At 49.3% G+C, this 18,095-nt stretch overlaps 1 protein-coding gene across 2 annotated transcripts in view; it reads right to left on the reverse strand.

The window, feature by feature from the left end:
* Positions 1-7,059: 7,059 nt before the first annotated feature.
* The window catches only part of Ubox5 (U-box domain containing 5), a 36,078-nt gene continuing 25,042 nt past the window's right edge, over positions 7,060-18,095 (reverse strand). The window contains exons 4-6 of one of the 2 annotated variants that reach the window (XM_052183629.1): positions 15,826-17,023; positions 13,194-13,352; positions 7,060-9,005 (exon numbers count right to left, since the gene is read on the reverse strand). In XM_052183629.1, the coding sequence (XP_052039589.1) occupies positions 8,797-9,005; positions 13,194-13,352; positions 15,826-17,023 (1,566 nt within the window). In that variant the 3' untranslated portion in view covers positions 7,060-8,796. The remainder of the gene's footprint in view (positions 9,006-13,193; positions 13,353-15,825; positions 17,024-18,095) is intronic. The other variant, XM_052183630.1, reaches the window with a different exon arrangement.

An 18,095-nucleotide genomic window follows, 5' to 3' on the forward strand; every position in this document is an offset into this window, starting at 1 on the left:
CACTTGGGAGGCAGAGGCAGGCAGATTTCTGAGTTCAAGGCCAACTTGGTCTACAGAGTGAGTTCTGGACAGCCAGGGCTACACAGAGAAACCCTGTCTCAAAAAAACAAAAACAAAAGAAAAAAAATTACTAAGTCTTTTAAAACCCAGCCTGGTGGTGGTGGCACACATCTTCAATCCAGCACTCAAGAGACAGAGGCAGGCAGTTCTGAGTTCAAGGATAGCCTAGTCTACAGAGTAAGATCCAGAATAGTCAAGGCTACACAGAGAAACCATGTCTCAAGAAAAACAGCTTTCTTTCTGTTGTTTAACTTTGTACAGAGACAAGTTGGGTGGATTCACAGTTCTGGGTCTGGTGGCCTGCTGTGCTTGACAGGGACAAGATCCCTGCGCTGACTCCCAGCCACCGAGAGGTATGACAAACCTGTTTGCAGGGACATGGGGAAAAAAACAGCCCTGTCCATCTTCCCGCAGAGGCGACAAAAAAAGCCTACAAGGGCGAGCAGAAATTGTTCAGTTTGGTTAGCACACAGGGTTAGGCTGACCCACAGAGGCAGGCACACTGTGCCCCAGTAGGCAAGGACACATGAGATGGCGGGCCTAGCATCACTCAGTGCCATCGCCGAGGGGTGAGACTGAGCACGGCCTTGCAGGTCCCGACCTGGCAGAGGCAGATGGCTGCTAAAGTCCTCCCCGCACCTCCAGTGGGTGACTGCAGAGAGGAGGTCACTGAAAAAGGCAGTGCACTATCTGCCCACGGTGTGGGGACCCCAGTCCTTGGGAAGAGTGGGGAGGGCACAAACTCGAACCATACACAGCTTTACAAAGGACTGAAGCCTCATCCAGGCATGAGTGTATGGGTGCCTCTGTGCATGTGTGGGGGGGTGCATTTGTGTGTGTGTGTGTGTGTATGTGTGTGTGCGTGTGCCTGTGTGTGTGCGTGTGCCTGTGTGTGTGCGTGTGCCTGTGTGTGTGTATGTGTGTGTATATGTGTGTGTGCGTGTGCCTGTGCCTGTGTGTGTGTGTGTGAGCGTGTGCCACCCACCACTCTTGGCTTCACACATAAGTCTCAAGAGTATGCGGTGGTCTTTTTGCCACTAGGCAGGGTAGCTTAAGTCTTTAATTCCAGCACTAATGACACAGAAGCAGGTGGATCTCTGTAAATTTGAGATCTGGTCTACAGATCTAGTTCTAGACCAACTGGAGTCATAGAGTGAGACCCTGACTGGGAAACAAAAGCACAACCATTCCTCTGTCCCAAGCCCTGGAGCTGATGGCTGACTAAACCATAAAGTTTATTTACTCCAACTTTATTTCCGAGGCGCTGGTAACTGAACCCACAGTGGTGGGTGATGTTGCATGTTCAAAAATAAAGTTCCTAGGAGAAGGCCTCACGCTCGGTAAAGGCTGCAGCTCTAATGACCAACTAGAATGCTTGTGACTGTGGAGAGCTGGAATATTCTGAGTCCAGAGCCAAATGACCTGGGCTCTCTTTGGGCCTGCTTAGGGGCGGGCGCTCCATGCTGACCTCTGTCTGACCGGCGCCGAGCCGATGACCGAGCATCACGGCTCAGAAGCAGCCAGGTTACCCTCCAAGCCATTGCCTGAACACGCTGACAGTTTCAGGAAACTTTTCTTATTTATTTTCATTTTTATTTATCACTGTTGTATGTGTGTGCTCCATGTGGGCATATGTGCACATATGGAGCTCAGAAGACAGCTGTGCAGAGTCGGTTCTTTCCTTCTGCCTTCGTGGGTTCCGGGAACCAAACTCAGGGCACCAGCAAACATTTGCCAATTGAGGCATCTTGACTGCGTAGCCTCATAAGGATTTTATAGTAATAGAACAAAGCAGTCGATGAAGACACTGAAAAACTCATTGCTGGGGCTGGGGCAGGGTGAAGAGATGAGCAGCCCAGCAGCCATCGGCAGCCCCCAGCAGTCAGCCGCACTTAGCTGCATGCGCTTCCACAGGACCTGGGTTTGATCCCCAGCAGCCAGTGCTTCAACTGAGCCATCTCTCCAGTTGGGCTGTACAGGGTTTTTGTTTGTTTTTGTTGTTGGTTTGGTTGAGTTTGAAGGCTACATAGGCCGGTCAGAGCTGTACAATGAGACCCTGTATCAAAAATTTAAATGGTTGCAGCCTCAGCTTCCGCCAGCAGAGGCTGGACCAGCCGGCCTGGGCCGCGCCCCATCTCCCTATGGGTTTCTTGGAGGAAACGTTGAGGCTCAGACAGCTCAGCTCATTTCCGTCGTCTCATTATCGGCGACCTCTCTGAGACATCACACACATGAGTGTGCGCCAGCATCTCATTCCCTCTGCTGCTCATGGTCTCAGTCCCCTCTTCCGGTCTCAGGGGCAAAGCTCCCCTGCCTGAGCTCATCCCCTGGGTGTGAGGGAGGAAGGCAGGTGAAAGGGGCTCTCTCTCGAGGCTCCTAGACAGGCTAATTACAGACTTCCTAATGAATGAGCCATGGGCTGCATTCTATCAGCTGAGTCATGGCTAATGTCTGGGCCCTGGACCCGGAGACAGGGTGTCAAGAGTCAAGGAGGCCCGGGAGGTGAAGGCCAGCCTGGAGCTGCCGTCTCACCCGTTCGGTATTCCACATCTGACCTTACTTTTTAGGTATACGTCTGTCCCCATCTTGTGAAGGCAGGTATGTGAAGAGGTACTGATTCTAGAGGCTAGAGTTACAGGTGTCTGTGAGCCACCTGACATGGATGCCGGGAGCTGAATTCGGCTGCTGGGGAAGAGCAGTGAATTCTCTTAACCACTGGGCTATTTCTTCAGACTCCTGCCCTTCCCCTCTCCCCCTTTTCAGATTTATTAATGTATTTTATGTGTATGAGTATTTTGCGTGCATATATGTATGTGTACCACATGCATGCTTGGCACCCACAGGAGTCAGAAGACAGCATCAGATTTCCTAGAACTGGAGTTAACCGCTGAGTCCTTTCTCAACCCCTTTTGGAGACAGAGTCTTACTATGTAACCAACTTGGTACATAAACCAAGCTGTCTTGGAACTCATAGAGATCTGCCTTCTGCCTTCAGAGTGCTGGTACTACAGGCAGTTGCCTCTATGCCTGGTATGTCTTCTCTTTATTAAAGCCCAATTCCTTCCACCAGCTGAGAGTCACCCCAGTTCACCTTCTTAGTCGTAACTTATGTCTGGGACTGCTGTCCTCCAGTCCTTCTGATCCTCATGCCTTCAAATCCCACCAGAGCCACACGGGGCTTGTTGGCCACCAAATCACACGTACGTTCCCAGCCATGCAGTTTATCACATGCCTGGAGTCTCCATGAAACATGACAAGCCTGCCTCATCAGATGACACCGATGACCCCTTGACCCAACCTAAGACCCTTCGAACATCCCCCCCCCCAAAGACTGTATGATGGTACTCTTCCATTCACACTGCACCAGGAGATGGGCCCACTTTCTGCGGCCTGAAGCTACAGAGTGTTTATTGACTTCCACACCTTCACGGAGGGTATGGACTCAAGTGGAGGTTCCTGTAGATGAGCAGTTCTCAACTTGTAGGTCATGACCTCTTAGCGGTAGAATGACCCTTTCACAGGGGCCACCTAAGACCACTGGAAAACACATTCATTATGTTTCATAGCAGTAGCAAAATTAGTTATGAGGTAGCAACAAAATAATGTTATGGTTGGGGGTGGGGGGAGTCCCCACAACATGAGGAACTGAGTTAAAGGGTCACAGCATTAGGAAGGTTGAGAACCACTGCTCTAAATAGTGGGCCAGCAGTCTTCCACCAGATCAGTGTAGGCAGTGTAGATGGATCTACCGGTGAGCGCTCAACTGCAGAAACAGAGTAGGCCATGTTTCCATATTGCCTCAGGAAGTGGAATTTCGTTTCACTCCCAAATCTAGAGTTGTCATAATTAAACAGTTCATATAAAGCACGTCCAACAAGGCCAAGGACATCACCCTACGTATACTCCTCGTCTTCCTTCTGTGTGTGATGTTGGGCATCAAACTCAGTCACTATTACTCTCTTCAGACACACCAGAGGAGGGCATCGGATCCCATTACAGATGGTTGTGAGGAACATGTGGTTGTTGGGAATTGAACTCAGAACCTCTGGAAGAGCAGTCAGTGCTCTTAACTGCTGAGCCATCTCTCCAGCCCACCTCAGCTCTCTTCTAAAGATTGTAATACAAAGGTTTTTAAAACATGCATGCTCTTCAAGGTATTCATAACTTCCTAATATGCATAAAATCATGTGTGTCACCTGTTCTTAAGCCTATAGTCTGGATGTAGGTGGTCCTCCATGGAGGTAATACAGCTCTGCAGTCCCCAAAGGACCAGCCCAAGCTGCCTATGCTGCTTTCTGGTAGAACAGGGATTTTTATAAACTATTTTTGAGGGCTTTTTTTTGTTTTTTTTTTTTGTTGTTGTTGTTGTTGTTTTTGTTTTTTGAGACAGGGTTTGTCTGTATAGCCCTGGCTGTCCTGGAACTCACTCTGTAGACCAGGCTGGCCTCGAACTCAGAAATCCTCCTGCCTCTGCCTCCCAAGTGCTGGGATTAAAGGCATGCGTCACCACCACCCAGCTGAGGGCTTTTTTATTTTAAATTTTTTTATTCTATGTGTATGAGGGTTTGCCTATCTGTCTGTTCACTATTTTTGTGCCTGGAGACTCAAAGACCAGAAGAGGGCATTGAATCTCCCCGAAACTGGAGTTACAGATAGTTGTGAGCTGCTGTGTGGGTGCTGGGAGCTAAAGCCAGGCCCTCTCTGCAAGAGCATCCAGCACTCTGCTGAGCCATCTCTCCAGCCCTTATTCTAATTTTTAAAATTAGTTTTGTTCTTTGACAATTTCATACATGTATTATATTGATTATTCTCTCTCCTTTACATATCTCCCTCCTGTCCCCAGCCTCCACCTCCCTCACCCCACCTGCTCCTCTGCCTCTTCCTTACCAACTCCTCAGATTCACAACTTTTGGTTGGTTTTGTTTTGTGGCCCATTTAGTTTAAGCGGGAGCATCTGTGTGAGCTGAAAGCACTATGTCCCCCCTGTCTCTGTATCTGGTCAGTAGCAAATGGTTCAGAAGTGAAAGGTAGGGGCCCTAAACCTTCTTCTGGCCATTCCTGATTGTGATGGACACACCCTTTATCAGAAGAGGTGCTGGATTTCCTAAAACTGATGTTATAGAAGGTCGTGAGCCACCATGTGCATGCTGGGAACAGAATCCTCAGCACGAGCACGACGACCACTAACCTAAGCACTAACCACTGAGCAATCTCTCCTTCCCCCAGGAGCCCATTCCCTCCCTCTTTTCCTTTCTTCAGGAAAGGACAGGGTCTCTTTCTCCAGTACTGAAATGGATGTCCTGACACTTGCTGGCCTCAAGTCTAGACATCTCCCTGCCTCCGCAGTGCTCACAGTAGCTTACCTGCCTCATACCTGGGGTTTGATTCCTCAGCACAGGTGCACAGTGGGAAGGGCCTTTCTTTCTTTCTTTCCTTCTTTCTTTCTTTCTTTCTTTCTTTCTTCACTAAAAGTGTTGGAAGAGAAAATATTTTGAGTGGTGCTATACAGCACTGTCTTGTTGCAGGAAGATACAAGCTGTGACAAGCTGCCCTTCTCTTATCTGTACTTCTGTGGCCTCCTAGAAATCCTCTCTTCTCAGCAGATTGTTTCGTGGGGTCGGGGAAACACTTGCCTAGAATGAATGATACCCTAGCTTCCATCCCAAGCATGGGGTTGGGGGAGGGGTGGCAAGAGAGCCACTTCAACAAGTGGAGCCCCAGATGGTTGTTAGCTGAGTGAGGTTCATACCATCCTGGGGTCTCTCCTCCATTAGGGGTCTTCTCTCCTAGGAGAAAGATTTCTACGGGGCACACCAGTCTCACATTCATATCTTGGCCTCGAACTGTGATCATGCTTAACTGTGACAGTAGAATTGGTCTGTGTCTCAAATGTGCAGTCTAGTGGCCTCTATGAGATGTGGCTGACTGGTGACAGTAGGAATGTAAGTCAAATTTGCTTCATTTTGAGACAAGGCTTCTTCTCTCTGTAGCCCAGGCTGGCCTCAAATGCATAAGAGCAGGGATACTAGCATGAGCCACAGCTCCCAGGTTTTAACATCATCACCTGGAATGGAAGGTGACTGTGTGGCTTAGGCTGGTTCCCAGCCTGGCCCTCCCCTCTCCCCTCTGACTGGGAGAAGCTGCTGCACGCACGTGCACGTGCGAGGGGCCTGGCGGCCAGGTGAGACGCCAGGGCCTCAACAGGGAGCAGAGTGGGGGGAGCTGTGGGCCAAGGCGGGAGCTCTGTGGGAGCAGGCCAGCCCACAGGAACCCCACTCCACCCCAGTGGCCATCACAATGGAATTCAGGTCTGCGTCACAATGCCACTGGCAGTGGGAGGCTGCTCTCTTTGTCTGGAGACCTAGTTTACAGGAACTCCAGCGTCAGAGGACCCTGTTTCCTGGGGAATGGAAAGGAGCCCAGCAGCTGAGCAGCCTCAAAATGGAGAACTGTAGGAAGAACAAGTGTGAGGCTAGGCCGTCCTACTCCGTCCCCGGAACGAGCACAGCTAGCGGCTGCTGCAGGGCCCAGGTGCCCGCCTGCAGGGAGCAGGGCTTCTCTCTCAACAGTGAGCAGCTGCTGGTCTTCTTCCTGGCCATCTGGTTCTTCTATTTCTTCTACCTCCAGGACTAATTCTGACAGAGCCTCCTTCCCACCAGCCCAGGGAACGGCTGAGGGTCAGAGCCTTGGTCCCATCAGGCAGCTGACCAGGCCTCACTTGTTAGCTTAGGGGATGAAGACCCAGGGCCTGGAGCTGCTGCAGACCTCTAGCCTCAAGCCACCCGCCTTCTGTTCTCAGAAGCCCCCGGTGCCTGCCACGTCTTCAGTCTTTGCCTTCATTGAGTATATGACCCCATTAGCAGGCAAAGGACACGTCACCCTGGAAGGCTGCCAGCTGGAGGCAAGGTTGAAGCTGCATCTTCTTGGTCAAGGGTGTGGAGTAAGGAAGCAGTTTTGTGCCTGGCCCTAGACCCAGTCTCTAACGAGAAATAAAATGTCCACGGGGCCAAATATATTTTTATTTTAGTGTCTCTGAGACAAGTGTTTGCCTTCCTGGAATTCACAGCAGTCCTTCATGTTTGGATTTACAAACTTCCATCATACCCAGCTTCCATTCACGTATTCTAGGGAAGATCGCAATGTTTCTGGTAGCAGATGGTAGAGAAAAAGAGCACTTCCACAGGGGTGGGGGTCAGATCTTTAAGAGAAAACTTAATCACATTGACGGTGTGGGAGTGGCTCCCCCGGCCTGGACTCTGGGTATCTCCAGCCCTCCCCAGGGGCTCCCAGACCCAGTTTTCCAGCGGAGCAGGCCAGCTGCAAAGGAGCGGCAGCTCAGGGGCTCATGGGAGTGGGGGCAGGGATGACGTACTTACATCAAGGTGTAAGGGCTGAGTGGGAAGTGGGCTCCTCTGGAGACCATGACAGGTTCTGGGTAGGTGCGACCCCCAAACCAAGCCCTTGTAGTTGCCTGGGCTAAGAACACAAGCCCTAGAAGGGAGGCTCAGGCACAGAGTGATGTGTAGGAGCCACCGGGCAGTGCCGACCCTGGTGTCTCACAGGAAGCCTGAAGCATGACAGGACTGGTGGTGTGCAGGAGGAAGAGGTGACATTCTCCTACTGGCTTCCTCTATGACACATCTCCTGGGGACTCTGAAAGCAGATCCCCTAAATCTCAGGACTGGGCCCTGGGCAACCAGAAGAGCCGACATGTAGCTCAAGAGGCTGTGACTTATCTCAGAGACAGCGCATCATGCCTGGAAGGGAGTGGGAGTGTGAGGACCTGCACAGGTCTCCTCGGGCTGGAAGCTCGTGAAAGGGCCAGCAGAGCTATATGCAATTAAACCTTATTCCATAAGATTTAATTTTGGGAAGGAAAAAAATGCAGCCTAGGGATCTAAGGAGGCAGTGCAGAGGGCAGAGGGGATGCACATGGCTGACGACCTGAGGCTTTGGGATCCACACAGCTGATGCCTGCAGCGAGCACTGATTTCCATAGGCGCCGGGGCACACATGTGCCTACATACATACACACAATTTGTTAAAAAATGTTTTCTACAAACAAGAATTCCTACGGTGGGCTGCATATGGAACAGGAATCTTCTCCCTTGAAGCGTGGCTCCAGGAGCAAGCAGACACACACTGGCACCTGGCCTGATGGACACTGCTGGCCTCCCTTGGCACCGACACACCTACACTGATAGATCTGAACCCCTGCCTACCCGGTGGCAGCAATTGTATATGGCTGTCCTGTCCTGGGTGCCAGGAGGAATCCTCGTTGAACATCAACTTTCATTTTATTAAGGCTGCAAGTGTCTGCAGAGGTGGGGGCACACAAGGCTAACTCATGTGCTTAACAGCCCCTGTCATCGTCCACTGCTGAGTGACCCTGAGACAGAAGCTGTGAGGTCCCGGCACAGTCTACTGGGCTCCATCCACGAAGCTCCATTAGAAGGTTGTAGCAGATCCCATGGGGCATCGGGGGGTGCTCCTGAACAGTGGGGGCGGCTCTGGTGGGCCAAGGAGAACAGGGGTGTCTTCCCCTTCCCAGCCCTATGGCTTTGTTACCCTGTTGTCTATGCAGGGGTGGGATGTCCCTACCCAGTCCCTACCCAGTCCCAGAACACACCATGAGGTGTTCAAGCCCAGAGAAGACAGAGGCACTCGGATCCTGTTCTCGCTTCCTCCACCTTCAGGTCTCCCCCAAATGGGACTTCTCCAATTGAGGCTCGTCACTCAAAAATGGACCCGCAGCACATCCTGGCTGGTGACTGGCTGCTGGCAGACTGTGCACATCATGGGCTGGGAACGTTGCTTCTCACTCAGGCAGGGTCTGCACAGAAGGTGGCCGCAGGGCAGCTGGTACACAGGCTCATTTGTGGAGTAGGAAGAAAATGCTCGTTTGCAGGAGGCACACTCTGGGCCAGAAACACTCCTCAGATGTTCTAGTGAATCAGAACAATGAGGCAGGGTTAGGTGAGGTTGCTCCTCAGTGCGAGCTCTGCTCCTGGAAGCTGGGACAAAGCAAGCCTCCCGCCTACCATCGTTATCTGGGTGCAGTGTGTCAATGTTTAAGAACTGGCTTCCGAACCCACAGCACAGGGTCAGGCCTGTCCCCGGGTCTCCCAACAAAGTGCATTTCCCTAGCACAAGGTACTAGCTTACACTGCCAGGAGAAGCTGTCAGGAAAGAGAAAAGCAGAACTACCAGGACAGTCAGAACAGTCGGGGTGGAGGGGCCATCAGAGGGGAGACTTCTATCTCAGTGGCTGCCTTCTAACCCATTGATCCCTTGAACTGCCCTGACCTCAGGCAGCTCCCCTGCCCCCCACTACAGGATTCACTATAAGATTCCCTCAAGGCCTCTAAGTGAGGGCAGCTCTGATCCCCTGACCCCCGTGACTCTTTCTTCCTTTTAGTTTGAAAAAGTTGTTCTCAACTCTAAGAAATACAGAGGTCAGGCTGGCCTGTTTTCAAAGCTCACTACCCAGTGACTTGGGGGACCCCCAAGTTACCTCACTTTGCAAAAATTCCTAGTTTTGTCTTTCTCAGGTTGATCCTGAACTTAGGATCATCCTGCTCAGCCCCTGTGGGCTTGGGACTACAGCTGCAAGCCACTATTCCTGGCTTGGAAATTCTTAACTCTAGCCCTGCATTCTTTAAAAATTATCTGGTTTTATGTGTAGGAGTGTTTTGCCTGCATATATGTCATTGTACTGTGTGTGCCCAGTGCCCAGTGCCCACAGAAGGCAGAAGGGTCATCAGATTCCCTGGAACTGGACATACAGACGGTTGTCAGCCATCACTCAAATGCTGGGAATTGAACCCAGGTTCTCTGCAAGAATGAGTACTCTTAACGACTGAACCATCTTTCCAGCCCACTCTGATCCGTTAAATCTTTGTATGTGAGTCCTGCTATATGTGCACCTTGGCTGGAGTGTGGAAGTCAGAGGACAACCTCAATTGTTGGTCCTAGCCCTTCAACCTTGAAATAGGGTCTCCTGTTTGCCCCTGCATACAACAGGTTGTTAGTCTACACGGTTCCCAAGATTCTCTGGGAATGGGGGCAGGTAGGCTGAAGTAGACCTGTCTTTAAGTTGAAGGATTACATAGCAAGTAACACAGCATCTAGCTGTGCAGTAAGATAGGACATGTCTATCATCCTAGTACATGGGAGGCTGAGGCAGAAAAATCACGGCAAGTCTAAAGCCAATCTAGGTTCATAGTGAGACCCTCTGATGGCCCAGGGAGTGGCACTATTAGGAGGTATGGCCTTGTTAGAGGAAGTATATTATTGTGGTTGTGGGCTTTAAGACCTTCATCCTAGCTGCCTGGAAGTCAGTCTTCTCCTGTCTGTCTTTGGAATGAGATGCAGAATTCTCACCTCCTGCTATTCCATGCCTGCCTGGACACTGCCATGCTCCCACCTTGATGATAATGGATTGAATCTCTGAACCCAATTACATGTTGTCTGGTCTAAGACAGACCCTGTCTAAAAAATAAATAAACAAACAAATAAACAAACAAACAAACAAACAAACAAATAACTGACTGATAAAAAATGAATTCTTGCTGCACCAACAACCTCAGAAGCATCCAGCACAGAGACTGCAAGGAGGTGCAAGGTCATCTGTAAACAGCAAGGTCTCCATCAGTGCTAGGACTGAAGGAATACACCCCTCCCCTCTGAGACTGTGCCTAAGTATTTCAGGATAATTTTAATGGCTGTACCAAGTGCTGGGCTTATAGACACAAAGTATCCAGTCTAGGTTTAGTGATGTGGGACATTGAGCCTAGCAGCACTCTTTTTTTTTTTTTTTTTTTTTTTCCGAGACAGGGTTTCTCTGTGTAGCCCTGGCTGTCCTGGAACTCACTCTGTAGACCAGGCTGGCCTCGAATTCAGAAATCCGCCTGCCTTTGCCTCCCAGAGTGCTGGGATTACAGGTGTGCGCCACCACTGCCTGGCACTTCCCTAGTTCTAACAACATAACATACCTAGCACAGCACATAAATATACATGGTCTGAGCCACGGTGGTGTGTGCTTTAATCCCAGCACTTGGGAAGCAAAGTCAAGGTACTCTTTGTGAGTTCGAGGCCAGCCTGATCTACAGAGCTAGGTCAAGCACAGCCAAGGCTACACAGAGAAATACACAAAGAGCTCCAACTGCCTTTAGCACCGACAAGAAACCCCATTAATAGGTCTCAGAGATCTAAAGCCTTGAACAATTTCAGAGACAGAAACAAAGATCATTAAAGCAAAATAAATAAGCAAGCAAGCAGAAATGGTGGTATGATCAAGAGGAAAGGAGATGCAGGACAGTGGGGCTCTGCTTCATGCCATGTGAATTTTTTGTTGTTGTTTTTTGGATTTTGTTTTTTTTTCGAGACAGGGTTTCTCTGTGTAGCCCTGGCTGCCCTGGAACTCACTCTGTAGACCAGGCTGGCCTTGAACTCAGAAATCTCCCTGCCTCTGCCTCCCAAGTGCTGGGATTACAGGTGTGCGCCACCACCACCTGGTTATGCCGTGTGAATCTTAAGTGGAACACTGTGATCTATAATTGTAAAAGTCTGACTACGTAGGGACAGTGGGGCCATGGACAATGGGGATGGGGAGTGAAGTAGCTATGGGAGCTAACAGGAGCACTGCAGGGCTGGGAAAGGCTACAGAGCTGGCACCAGGGTGTCTCTGAGAAGACTGAAGAGATGGCTAAGCCTGATGACCTGAGTTCCATCCCTGGAATCCATAGTGGGGTTAAACCAACTTCTTAAAGTTGTCTTTTGACCTCCACATGTGTGCAAAAAGGACCTGATAATGAATGTCAGAGAGAGGACACTGAAGGACAAACTGACTACTTCCATACTGAAGTTTGACGAGTAGGGACGAGGCCCTTTATCAACATGGGCTGAGGGAGTGCTGGGAAGGAGAGCTTTGAAAGGCAGACAGCACAGTTCAGAGTGAGAGTGGGCCCTCAAGATGCCAATGGAGGGGGCCTCGGCAGCTGTCAGGGAGGGTGGGGCCTGAGTTCTGAGGAGAAGTAGGAGCCAAAGGGCAGAATTAGGTCAGGGCTGTCTCTGGGAGATTCTTGCAATGGAAAGTCAAGAGAAATGTCTGAAGGCAGGAAAGGCTGGCCAAGCACATCCCTGGATGCTGAGCGGACAATCAGCCACAAGCCTCATTCCACTGGGCACTTTGAAAGACATGTTCTTGGAATATGAAATCCAGATGACAATGGGAGGACAGGCTTTGCATCAGCAGGGGGAGTCAAGGTCCTGCCATCAGTCTCTCCAGGCTCCACCTGTTTAAAAAGGGCGTAGGGAAGGGACATATGACTGGAGAGGCAGGTCAGTGATTAAAGATCGCTGGCTGTTCTGGCAAAAGACCTGGGTTTGGTTCCCAGCACCTACATGGTGGCTCACAACTACCTGTAACTCCAGTTTCAGGACATCTGACTCTTTCTTCTGAACTCTATCAGGCATGGACATGGTACACAGACATACATGCAGCTAAAACATTCATACACATAAAACAAAGAGGAAAAAAAAAGGAAAAGAAACCAAGTCAGTTCCTCACTTTGTATCTACCATACAAAATATTCCTAGGTTATTATTTTGGGCAGGGGAGGGGAAGCTGGGTCTCAGTAATTACTGCTGTGCTTTTCTAGTACAATGATAAAAATGTTGCTAAGAAAGGCAGAAGATGGCATCGGAAACCTCAACTTTTCTTCACATGTACATAAAATCCCCAGACACCAGATGAGGGGAAGGTTAGGAAAGAGAAAAGGAGCATCCGTGTCCCAGGAGAGGAAGCTGCAGTCCACTGCAGCCAGATGTGGCAGGCACCTCTGTAATCCCAGCACTTGGGAACTGGAAAGTTCAAGGCCAGCAAAGACCCCATGTCAAAATAATCAAAACAGAAACCTATAGCAAAGGTAGGCAGGCCAGCGTCTCCAGAATGACAGGGCTAACTACAGGGCTTGCCCACGATGAGTCCCAGAGAGCCTTCATCTCCTTCTGGAGAAGACAAGAGAGAGTGGGAACTGCAGTAAGGAGCTGGCTGTGCAGGCCCACACATCCTGGAGACTAGGCCCAGCCTCCTGCACAGGCAGACAGATGCTAGAGCCCCTAAAGATTACCCGAGCTGCTGGCTGGCCTCCTGCAAGCACTGCTCCCTCTTGCGCCCAGCTGGAGCTGCCCTTTGGTGAGCCTGGCAGTGAAGGAAGGCATGGAGCCAAGGGTGGAAGTCAGGGCAATTTCCAGACTTTGCGACAGCTTCTGCTCATGGGACACTGGACCTGTTGAGAAATACACACACCATAGTATCTAGGAGTACTCAGCAAGAGAGAAATTGCCACAGTCCCTGGAGGCAGAAAATGACCCTTTCGAGTTCAGACATGTGAGTATGACGTCCCTAGGATGGGAATGACAGAACAAGGAGTCACATCCTGGGGGCCCTGGCAACAACTTCCCATCTCTGATGAGGAAGCTCTGGGCTTCTTGCACAGCTCCCTAGACGAAGTGTTGTGCAGGACAGAGCCATCTTGAGGCTTCAAGCTGAACTGCACCTACCTCCTTTCTTCCCTCATTTATTTTGTGATACTCAGGATATAGCCTGGAACTTGAGTCTTCTAGACAGTCACTCTACCACTGGCTCAGCTACACCCGGAACCCGTGTTACAGTTCACAAGGCCTTCCTGCTGGCCAAGGAAACGATGAGACAAGCAGATACCAGCTCTGGACAGACCCTATCGAACTCTATCCTCTGTTTCAACTGATGTCCCTCCTGTTTTCCTCTTGATTTTTTGAGATAAGGTTATCACTATGCATGTAGTTCAAGATGGCCTCAACTCATGTTGATTCTTCAGCCTCTACTTCTAAGATTCAAATGCTATTATTACAGGCATTTGCTACCATACCTTTCTGATTAAAAACAACAACAACAACAACAACAACAACAAAGGCTCAAGTGCTAGGGAACTGGCTCTATCAGAAAAGTACTTACAGCAAAAGCATGAGGACCTGAGTCCATTTCCCAGAATCTGTGCCACAACCCAGGTGCAGTGGAACACACTGCACCCCTGGTGCTGAGGAGGCAGAGACAGGCAGATGCCGCGAGCTTGCTGGTCACGTAGTCCTGACAACCCACGTTCAATCCTCAGAACCCTTGGAGGAAGAGAATACCCAACCCTGAAAGCTGTGCTCTGACCTCCACATGTGTGCATGACACTTGAGTACACATAATAATAATAATAATAATAATAATAATAATAATAAATGTATAAAACCTTTTAAAAAGTAGAAAGTAGTTAAGGAAAACTTGTAAGGAATCCAACTGGCAACCAGAAGGACGGTGAAAGGAGGCATGTGCTCTCCTCCATGGCGGCACACGCCTGCAACCCTAGTACTTGGGAGGTGGAGGTGGGAGGATCAGGAGTTCACAGGAGACCTAGTAACACAGCATTCCAGGCCAGCCTGGGTTGCATAAGACCCTATCTCAAAAGAAAAAAGGTCATCTTTAAAACTCTTAGAGAGGGCAGCAGTCTGCTGCACATCTTAATCCCAGCACACGGGAGGCAGGTGGGTCTCCAAGTTTGATGCAAGCCTGATCTACAGAACAAGTTCCAGGGCAGCTAGTTACACAGACAAACTCTGTCTCAAGCCAAAACCAAACCAACTGAACAAACAAAAGTCTTGTCTTGTCAGTCTTAAAAAGTTACATGGTTTGCCAGACATTTCCTAAGCAAGCCAGGGCTGCTCTGTTCATATCGTGGTGGGGATGCCATGGGAATCCCCATGATGTCAGCAGGAAGAGACAGGAAGCCAGGTAGCTGAAATCTCATACTCAGCAACAGTACAAGTCACTCTCACATTACCAAGCATGTTCTTCCCGAGAGGCAGGCCTCCAACATCAGACTTTTCTACTTTCTGTGTGTTGTGTCTCCTCATGGATAAGTGAGGCAGGGGGAACCACAATGCACTTCCTTCTATCTCCTCTGGGAAGACAAGACATAGTACCCCCAAAGGCCTCCAGATACAAGATGTATAGAAGGTTCCAGAAAAGAAGACATGGTCTGCTTTAAGGAACCTATTGTTTCTCTTCCCAGCAAGTCTGAATGGAGAATTCAAGGCAGGAAAAAGCATTGTTCTTGCCAGAAAACACAACTGGGACACAAAGCAGGGAAGTTCACCAATAAGACGATCAATTACAAAACATGGTGACAGAACTCAGGAACAGTCAGGTGTGGGGTCTTGGCAGGAGGCACAACACAGTTCAACACTAGTCAGGACTACACAGTAAGCTTTATCCTGAGCTACAAAGTAAAGCCTTCTTTCTAAACAAACAAACAAACAAAATTAAAAAAAAAAGAAATCTCAGAATAATAAGAGAACACACAATCCTTTGGGGCTTCCAGGTTATCTATGAGCCAAAGACAAAACTAAGATGCCTTGGGGCTGAAAAGATGGCTCAAAGGTTTAGAGCACTGGCTGCTCTTCCAGAGGTCCTGGGTTCAATTCCCAGCAACCACATGGCAGCTCACAACTATATATAATGGGATCTGATGTCCTCTTCTGATGTGTAGGTGTGCATGTAGACAGAACACTCATATTCATAAAATACATAAGTAAATCTTGAAACAAAAAACTGAGATTCCCTACAAAACTGAGAAGGAAGAGGCCTGGTCTCCAGCCTTCTAGATCTAACCTAGTAAAGCACACAGTCAAGGACGGTGGCATCATGTCGGCAGGAAGGGCAGAAGAGGAACTCACCTGCTGAACAGTCCATGTCCGCCAGGCCGAGCTCGCTGGCGGCTTTCATCTTCTTGGCAGTCGGCTCTGAGGTAGTGGGTGAGAGTAAAGGGCTTGTGGCAGAGGAAGAAGCATTCATGCCAAGGCTGTAGTGGGAGCTGTGCTCAGCCTGCTCTGTCTTCCTCTTCCTTGAGGGCAGAGTAATGACAGAAGGGGTCATTGCTGATGGCATCTGTGCTCTCCCAAGCAGGCGGCAGCCTGAAACAGAGTGCTGGAGTAGGAAATGGTCGATCCGGGCCTTCAGGGAAGGATGAGGTAGGGGCTGGGACTGTGGAGTAAAGGCTAACCCTGTGAAAGGGTCACTGGGCACTCGTCCCCAAGCAGCTTCACTGAGGTTACACTTCTCCAGAGTGCTCTGGTCAATGACCTTGCCTGAGGGCAGCAGCATGGGACAAGGCATGATCTCCAGGGTGATAGGATCCAGGAACTCCTCTGGCACATCATGAACCACCTCAGACATGCCCTGTAAGGTACAGGGATACTGATGGCCCTCAGATTGACCCCCAGGCTCATAGTCACTCTCCATGGGCAAGGCTGGAGTGTGCAGACTCAAGTCCTGAGGCAGGCTTTCTGAGGCTGTCAACAAGACACTATTTATCACCTCCTGAGAGCAGGTCCTGGCTGGCTGACCCCACACCTCTAAACGCCTGATGCAAGAGATGCCATTGCCTGTGACATGGGTGATGCCAATCTTGAGGTGGGCCACATGGCTAAGGGAAAGAGACCCTTTATTCCAGAGTTCCTGGGCTACAACAGCAGGAGAGAGGAGTGTGACTTCCATCGGGCTAAAAGGTGGCCTGGCCTTGAAGCCCCTGTGGCTGAACACCACATGGTTCTGGTTTTTCAGTAAGACTTTGCCTACCAAGGTGAAGGCCTCCTTGTCTGGAACAGATGTCTCCATCGGGCCTGTAGTCCAGCAGTCCTGTGCATCCCGAGAGGCTCTGCTAGATAAGGCAGATGTGTATAATTCCAGGCCAGTGACATTCTGACATCCCCCAGCTGTGAGATCTATGTTAACCCTACAGATTTCCACATTAAAGGGAAAGGAAACTGTCACATAGATTGGAGGTCTAATGAAATACTCTGTCCTAAAGCCATGGCTTCTCTTTATGAGGTCTTCAGAGATGAGATTTTCTACTTCATAACCATCAGCTGACACCTAGATGTAATGACAAACAGGAGAGATACTGTTTTATCCAAATGAAGACAACTGGCTTTTAAAACTTGTCACTTACAAAAATACTGTTTTTAATATTTATTTTTATTTTATATATATTGGTACTCCCCCTACTTGAAAGTTTGTGCACTACATGCATGCAGTACCTACAGAAGCCAGAAAAGGGTGTCAGATTCCCCTGGAGCTAAAGTCCCAGATGGTTGTGAGTCACCATGTGGGTGTTAAAAATTGCATCTGGGCCTGGTGGTGGTGGCACACACCTGTAATCCCAGCACTCTGGGAGGCAGAGGCAGGCGGATTTCTGAGTTTGAGGACAGCCTGGTCTACAGAGTGAGCTCCAGGACAGCCAGGGCTATACAGAGAAACCCTGTCTCGAAAAAAACCAAATTAAAAAAAAAAATTGCATCTGGGTCCTCTGGAAGAACAGTTAGCACTCTTAACTACTGAGCAATTCTTGCAGTCTTTCCAGCACTGCAAAACTTGATTTTAAAGAAAACTTTAAATTCTTATTTTTTAAATTTTTATCTATCAAACTGAATTATCTTAAGTTTTTGGAGGCATTCACTATCATGTCAAAGACTGAAGGTAAATATCCCCAAGCATGACCCAGTATTAAAAATATGAGCAAAAAGCAAGGTACCATGGTGCATATCTAAATCCCAGCACTTGATAAAGCAGAATGACCAGAATTCAAGATCTTTTTCTTTTCTTTTTAACGACTTGTTTATGTATGTGAGTATGTTGTTGCTGTCTTCAGACACACCAGAAGAGTGCATCAGAATCCATTACAGATGGATGTGAGCCACCATGTGGTTGCTGGGATTTGAACTCAGGACCTCTGGAAGAACAGTCAGTGCTCTTTACCACGGAGCCATCTCTCCAGCCCTTCTTTTCTTTACCTTCTTTTTTTTTTTCTTTTCTTTTTGAGATAGGGTTTCTCTGTGTACTCCTGGCTGTCCCCTGGCATTCTGTAGCCCATGCTGGACACTATAAGCTCAGAGATCTACCTGACTCTGCCTCCTTAGTGGGAGATTATGGGATTAAAGGCATAAAA

The sequence above is a fragment of the Apodemus sylvaticus genome, chromosome 5, assembly GCF_947179515.1.
Source record: "Apodemus sylvaticus chromosome 5, mApoSyl1.1, whole genome shotgun sequence".
Lineage (NCBI taxonomy): Eukaryota > Metazoa > Chordata > Mammalia > Rodentia > Muridae > Apodemus > Apodemus sylvaticus.